This window comes from Pogoniulus pusillus, chromosome 35, assembly GCF_015220805.1.
Source record: "Pogoniulus pusillus isolate bPogPus1 chromosome 35, bPogPus1.pri, whole genome shotgun sequence".
NCBI lineage: Eukaryota > Metazoa > Chordata > Aves > Piciformes > Lybiidae > Pogoniulus > Pogoniulus pusillus.
In genome coordinates, this window is record NC_087298.1 from 10,179,862 (window position 1) to 10,187,735 (window position 7,874).

General features: G+C 50.6%; 1 protein-coding gene across 2 annotated transcripts; it reads right to left on the reverse strand.

The window, feature by feature from the left end:
• Nucleotides 1-1,176: 1,176 nt before the first annotated feature.
• Nucleotides 1,177-7,416, reverse strand: TMEM250 (transmembrane protein 250). 2 transcript variants are annotated; one of them, XM_064171163.1, is made up of 3 exons: nt 7,327-7,410; nt 5,803-5,982; nt 1,177-1,882 (listed from the first exon to the last, which is right to left on the reverse strand). In XM_064171163.1, the coding sequence occupies exon 3, from the start codon at nt 1,747-1,749 to the stop codon at nt 1,330-1,332; it is 420 nt and encodes a 139-aa protein (XP_064027233.1). In that variant the 5' UTR covers nt 1,750-1,882; nt 5,803-5,982; nt 7,327-7,410; the 3' UTR covers nt 1,177-1,329. The 2 variants fall into 2 exon arrangements, with proteins under 2 accessions (XP_064027233.1, XP_064027232.1); XM_064171162.1 differs by lacking the exon at nt 5,803-5,982 and having other exon boundaries at nt 7,327-7,416.
• Between the last annotated feature and the right edge of the window lie 458 nt (nt 7,417-7,874).

The following is a 7,874-nucleotide window of genomic DNA, read 5'->3' on the forward strand; positions in this document are numbered from 1 at the left end:
AGCAACCTTCCCTGTACGCAAACTGGTTTTGTTCTCAGCCACCTTCACACCTCAAACCAAACTGATCCTAACAGTCACATACTTCCAATCTTACTTATGCCATTCTGATCGACTCCATTGATTTCATGGGGTGGGAAATCAAGTCTCCATCATTTTCAGCAACTTCTTTTTCTTTAAAGAACTTGAGGAAAAGAGCAATATTTCATTGTAAGGAAACCCAACCAAACAAAACCAAAAGAGAAATAAACCTTAGGCCAGCTTCTAGACTCCACAGTGTCGCTCCACAGGAACAGCCTGAGATCAAGCCCAGTAAAACTGAGCCTAACGCTTAACTCCATTCCCAGAGGTGCTGGTAAAGCTCTCTGGTGACCCCACTCTCACTGCTGCTGAGAGAATGTCTTCTATAACCACAGAGCTTTCTGTAATCTGCCTTTTCAGACTGAGCTCTGCTTTCAGCCTCTCCTAGGTGACACTTTCACCTCACCAGAAAAGTGAAACTAATCAGTCCAGCAAAAAGTAGAACACAAATGTCAAGATCTAAATGATATGGACCATGGCAATGTGTTCCCCTTCAACACTGCAAAGTGTCTGCCATGAGGGGGGATTCTGAGAACACAGAATACCCAACTCTGCTCCCATCACTCTCCTGTAGATTTGTCCTGTCAGTGCAAGACTCAAACAGCACTGCCTGAAAAACATAAGAGTCTCATAGCCTTGTAATTGTGTTGAAGTGATCAGAAGAGTACAGTGGGTCAAAAGCACATCCTGAAGAAATCTAAAACCAAAACAAGAATTAAAACCAAACCACCACAACCCTACAGCCTGCCGAATTTGGCCCTGGATCCTCAGCAGGGAATGTGCAAAGTGCGAATCACAGAGGAAGGATGCCAGGGGTTGAATAGGTACCTGTCACATGTCTGACACATCATGGAATAGCTTTGGAAAAAGAGGGAGGATGGATAAAGTGTGTGAGGTGCACAATCATCTGGCTTCTGTCCTCCAGATCAACAACTGCCTTTTCCTGCCCACAGGAATGCAGGAACAGCAGCAAACCTTCTATCAACTCACACTGTGCAAGGGGGGAAAAAAACTGACCCCAAACACTACAGCAAATGTGGCACTTTGACAATCAGAATGGCACCTTCACCCTCCAAAAAAAAATGTAAACCATACAAATTCCAGAGACAAAGAGGTGAATTTATCCATAAAAAGTAGTACTGGTAAATAAATTATATTCAAACCAAACCAACAACAACAAAAAGGAAAGCTCCTGACACATCCAGGGGTAGAAGAAAAGTCACCTTCTCGGCCCACATGCTCTTGTTTTATTTACATATCCACAAATACCATGAAACACCATCCCAGCCCCCCCACTAGCAGCATGGTGACATGAATTCCATAGATGAGCAGTTCATTCATGAGGCTGAAGTCCACTCGCCTTCGCCCCAGTAAGAGGAGGATGATGGAGAGTTTGTACTGGAAGCGCAGGAAGATCCGGATGCCGAGGTACTGAAGGCAAAAGAGGATAGAGAGTGCCACCCAGAGGATGGAGGTAAAGAGGCTGCAGCTGAAGTACAGCAGGAATCGGATGAATCCGTACATCCATCGGGATTTGAGATAGATGTCAAAGTTGTTGTACTTGGTGCGCACCAAGTGAGTGGTCCTCACCGGGCCGCAGGCCGAGTGCAGGCAGGTGGTGTGGGGGCCGTGGAACGAACGGACCCGGCGGGGGATGGGGATTACAGGCATCGGGCACCCCACCGCTCACCGAGCCCCAGGGCAGGACTTACAGGGCACATAGCAAATATCATCCAGAGAGATGGAAGAGATCCAACAGCCTGGGAACGGGAGCTCTTTGCTGAATTTCCAGGAAGGAAGAGACCTGCAGGGAGACAGAGCAGGAAGGCACATTGAAGGAGCCCCAGCAGGAGGACAGGCAGATACCCTCTGGCTTCCTAGTGACTGCTTTACACACTCAACTTTTTTTTGCTTAAAACAACTTTGCTTTTCTTATTGTTTAACAGGCAGACACGCAGAGATACTCCTCTGTTTGAACAAAGACTGAGAGAGCTGAGGCTGTTTAGTCTGGAGAAGAGAAGGCTGAGAGAGGGTCTTACCAATGCCTACAAACATCTGAGGGGTGGGTGTTAGGATGAAGGTGCCAGGCTCCTTTTGGTAGTGCCCAATAACAGGACAAGGAACAATGGGTACAAGCTGGAACACAGGAAATCCCACCTCAACAGGAGAACATTCTTTAGCCTGAGAGTGCTGGAACCCTGGAGCAGGCTGCTCAGAGAGGTTGTGGAGTCTCCTCTGGAGGCTTTCAGTGCCCATCTGGAAGGGTTCCTGTATGTCCTGCCCTAGGTGATCCTGCTTTGGCAGGAGAGTTTGACTAGATGATCTCTAGAGGTCCCTTCCAATCCCCACCATTCGATGATTCCATCATCACCCAAACTCAGCCAGCTTCCCAGCAGCATGGGATGTCAGCACCAGTCATAACCTGTCCTAAGTTTTATTAGCACTGTGTTATCACAGAACATCTGCTACTTTGAGGCTGAGAAAAAATAGATGACAGGCTGTAAAAAGGAAACAATGCTGATGTCTACTTCACTCACAGGCTTGCTGAGATGTACAAAAACAAGAACACAAATACAGACAAGACAGTGTCTGTGTGTGTGTGTTTCTGCCACAGCTGGTGCCCTGGGCTGCTTCTGTGTAACTAATCCTTCTATTTTCTAACCCCCATTGCTGACCCTCCAAACTCACCTTGCATGTAAGGTATGCTCTGGGATAAGGCAGAGGGGTAGAAAGGTGGTGGAAGGATAGTTGGGAGCCCCTCCTGGGGACTCTGGTTTCTGGGAGGGCTGTTGTGTTTCTGTATTACCTTTAACTTGCCTATTTCTGTATATAACTGTAAATACTGTAACTATCTGCTTGGATATTGTGCTAAGCTGTGGCTATAAAGCTTCATTCCTTAACTTCCAGCTGGCTGTGTCTAGTCTGGGTGATTTCATTAGAGTGGGGGGGGCAGGTAACTCCCAAACCATCACAGAATGATAGGGGTTGGAAGTGACCTCTGAAGATCACCAAGCCCAACACACCCTGCCAAAGCAGACCACATAGGAATGCATCCCAGATGGGTTTGGAAGTCTCTAGAGAAGGAGACATTATTAACCTTAAGACTGCAGCATTAATGCAGGCAAGTCAAGGATTTTGTTCTGGAATTACCTTGGCTAATTGACAGACCCTTCTTAATCAGCCAACCTGCAACAGTCCACTCATGTGAGCAGGAACAATAACATGTGTGGCTGCACACACACTACTTCCAAAGAGAAGTGGGGGGGGGGGAAGAGTTCTCCAAGTACTTTTGGAAGTGAATGCCACAGCCCAGCCATGGTGCCGATTCTTGATTTCTGCTCATTTCAAAGCCTGGCAAAGCTTCAGCAAATAAACAAAGGGAAAGTAAAGGAAGGTCCTGCAAGAACAATGAGGCAATCATGTTTTTCACACTCTACAGGATGCACCTCCCCTCACTCAGCCAAGCCTTGAGGACTCACTGTCACCGCATTCCACAGCAAGGCACCTTTCAAAGACATCTCCTAGTTTATTTCTCCCCCTGGGACTTGCAGAGATAAGGGAAGTATCTTGATCTTCTGGAGTGTTTAGGATTTATAATCTTAACATCCTTCCACACACCCATTGTTGTTCGGTGAGTGATGAGCAGCAGCCTGTTCACTGCTCTCTGCTTCACCCCAGGCTTAGGATGTGCCAAGTTCCGGGAATTATGAAATGACAATGCACTCATCAGATAGTGCTGGAGAACAACAGGGACTTCCCCAGCCTCCTCGCACACCCAGGAGCTCAGACCCTGCTGCTCAGAACTTTCATACAATCACAGAGTCATTTAGGCTGGAAAAGCCCAGACCAACACTACCCAAGGCTGCTGCTAACCCATGTCTGTCAACACCACATCTGCATAGCTTTTCAATCTCTCCAGGGATGAGGACCCCTACACTACCCCCAGCAGCCTCTTCCCAGGGCCTGACAACCCTTCTGGGGAAGAAATTGTTCCTCACGTCCAACCCAAACCTCCCCTGGTGCAACTTGAGGCTGTTCCCTCTTGATCTATTGCTTATGACTTGGGAGAAAAGGCCAATCTCCACCTCTCCCCAATCTCCTTTCATGGAGTTGTAGAGAGGTCTCCCCTCAGCATTCTTTTCTCCAGGCTGAACAACTCCAGTTCCCTCACAAGATTTATGCTCTAGACCCTTCACCACCTTTGTTGCCCTTTGCTGAAGTCACTCTGGCACCTCAGTGTCCCTCTTTTGTTGAACCAGGAATCCTACCACTCTTAAAACTAACTCAAAAGTTACTTCAATAACATTTTACTTTATTAACAAAACTAACCACAGAGTAAATAGTAAAGGCAGCAGAAAACTTCTGCCTTGGTATTAAATCCTCTGACACAATATACATTACTGGGTAAAGTCTCTCCATTGCTTCCTGTCCCCAGTTACACATCCATGGTAATTACAGCTCTGATCATCTCTACATGGCTCCAGGTTACAATTTGTTGTTTTGGGGGTTTTTTGGCTGTTACAGAAACTTGCAGGCAATCTGTTGGCTCTACGTGAATCAGGGACCAACAAAAGCAGCAGTGGGTTAAGTTGTGATTAGGGATTTAGGAAAACAAGGTCTGTTCTTCAATTATCAGAGACCCTCATCATTTTAGGTGCCTCTATGCTATAATTTCCTGTCTGAGCAGCTCAGATGTGTGTTACAGTGATGTCTTTTGTAAAACATAAACTGGTCAGACAGTGAACCAGCACTACTTAAAAACAAGAGGTTTGTGCCTGGAGCACACAACAGAACACACTTCCCACACGTTGTGCACATACTGCTGAGTGTTTGTCTTCAGAGAGATTTTTGGAAGACTAAACTAGCAAGATCAGTTAAAATCCACACAGTCTGGACTTGGGGCACTCCATTTCTAATGATGCAGCCTGTACTTACAGCCCCTTCCACCATGCCACTAATGAAAGCTGGAGAAAAGAAGGCTGAGGAGACTTCATGGCTCTTTACGACTCCCTGGAAGGAGGCTGGAGTGAGGTGGGGGTTGGTCTCTTCTCCCTTGTATCAGGTGATAGAAAATGGCCTGAAATTGTGCCAGGGGACACAATTAGACTGGAGTTAAGGAGAAATTTCCTGCCAGAGGAGTCAGGGATTGGAACAGACTGCCCAGGGAGGTGGTGGAGTCACTGTCCCTGGAGGTGTTCAAGAAACATGTGGCCATGGCACCCTGGGATGCAGTTTAGTCGCCATGGTGGTGTTAGGTTGCTGGTTGGACAGGATGACCTTAGAGGTCTTTCCCAACTGAAAGGAGTCTAAGATCCTGCAATTTTCAAGCAAACTCTTAACAGAGCTTCTCAACCTGAGTCCTTAAGCTGCCACAGGGAAATCAGAGCACTCGACAAGATCACAGCTTGGTGAAAGACCACAAAGTCCACCTGCATAAGCTGTAGTTTGTGGGGGCAAACACCACATGCCAGCTTCACAGCTGAGCCTTGCTTTAGATGAGTTTTGACTGACAAAGCCTTGAGTAGAGGAGCCCAAGAGAACAAACAGCTCAGCTGCAGAGACTTAACTCCTCGTGAAGAGGGGCAGCTTGTTCCCATTAACTGTGCTGACCACACAAACGGCCTTCAGTAGGTTCACTCTCTCTATCTAAACTCAAATACCAACACAGAACAGCCACAAGCAGGGAGAAACTGCAAGAACAAAATGAACTTTCTGAAAGATTACATTGTTAACGGTGCTGCCATCTACTCAGCAGGAGGTTGGTCATCTGCTGCTGTTTCTGGATGCCACTTAATTCTTGTAACAAAAGAGGGATGCTTTCCTGTGGCACCTGGCCTTCTAGCAGGAGTGAAGGACACAGCTGAGGTGCTTCATAGACTCACAAGACTCTACATAGGAGTTGATCTAAAAGATAAGATGAGAAAGTTTCAATCTGCTCATTTTGTGTGTTAACAAGTTCAGAACTGGCCTCTCCCCAAGCATGAGTTTTTAATCCCATAAAGAATCATCACACACTCAACAATAAAGGCCTTCCAGCTGACTGATACATGCTGGGAAATTCAGGTCACTTGTGCTCAATGCCACACGTGAAAATCAGAAGGAGAGAAATCACCAAGAACTCATCAGTCACCTTCTCTCAGCACAGTTCAGCTAGGGTGGATGAAATGTGATGCAGGCAGCACCCACAGATCATGGACGAGCTGCCCCCAGACCTGTTAGTTGGGCAAGTGATGCCTCAGAACAGATTTGGACACCTGTTCCTCAAGGTAATTTTTGGGGGGGGGGAGTCTTCCTATTTTAAAGCACAGTGCTTCCAGGCTGGAAAGTTGAGTTGGTCTCTGCTGGGTATCATCCTACAGCTCAAAGATTTCGACTTCGAGGCCAGGAAACTTATGTCAGTTCTGCTGCCACTGCCCCAAGCATCACGTTAATGATGGCCCTATCAGGAAGCAAAAACTCTGAGTAACTCTCCACCTGGTGAACGTTCACTCCTTCTCCTTTACAAACGGAGTGTGTGCCCAGAGAGCTACAGCAGCCCAGCGCTACACTTCACCTATCACACACCCCAGGCGAGGTCTGCTGGAGCTCAGGGTACTCATCACTCGTGGAGGAGGTAGGAAACCCACAACGTTCTCAAGCTGACAGGATCATCCATAAGGACAAGCAGGACCAAAGCGTTCCAGAAGGCCAAACAAGGTTAGGGACAATGACAAATAAAGGTCAGTGCTGATCAGTGAGAGCAGGGAGCACCGGAAGGAGGGGAAACTCGAACTCCTCCTACAGCCTACCAGATCCTGAATCAAACAGCAGCGACTTGCGAAAGGCACCGAAGGCAGAAAGCTCAGCCAGGACTTCTCGGCCTGCGAAGTCCAGAGTCCAGCGCAGACAACTTGGAGTCACATCCACCGGGCGGGCGGCGACAGCCCCGCACGGCCACTGGGACACAGCCGCGACTGACCTCAGGGCAGCACAGCCCTATCGGGAGGCAACGTCGAGGCGCCGGCGGGACGGGGCGGTCGGCTACAGGAGCCCCCGGGCCCGGCCCTCATCGGCGGCCCACACCGATAGCGCCGGCGAGCGGCCAATATCGCACCCACCGTGCCCAACGCACTCGCCGCCCCTCGCACCATGGAAGCGGCCCAGGGCTGAGACAGCCAAAGCAGCAGCAGCAGCAGGGCGAGGCCCGGGCCGCCGTCCCCGCCACCTCCTCCCGCCGTCCCCAGCCCCGGGGCGTCGCCCTCCACTCACCGTCCTGCCCATCGCTCCGCTGCAGGCGGCGGCCGCCGAGGCCAGGCGCCCCGGGCCCGGGCTGATGGAAGGCCCGGGCCTACAGGCAGCGCCGCAATGCGCATGTGCAAGGGGCAGCGACGCTCCGGTTCCGGCCCGTGGCGGCGGCGGCGGCGGGCAGGGAGCGGCCGCGGAGGCGCACGGCGATGGCGTCATCACGCCTCGCCGCTGCCGCCGGAAGTGAGGCGGCGCCGCGTTCCCCGGGCAGGGCGCGGGGGCCAGGGGCGGCCTGGGTGCGGGGCTGCCGCGGGGCTGCCTCCGGAGCCAGCCCGGGAGGGACGAGCCTTGGCGAGACGGAGCCGGGAAAACTGCTTCCAACGCCAGCCGGGCCGGCGGGCGGCCGCGCCGAGGGCATGGAGCGTCCGGCTCGGTCCGCCCGGGGGTTGGGCCGAGTGCTGAGGGTGCTGGGTTTGGGACATTCCCAGCGAAGGGGTTCCCCGCAGAGCTACACCAGAGCCTGAACCTCGCTGCGGCTCTCTGAAAGGAGGTCGTGGCGAGGTGGAGGTCGG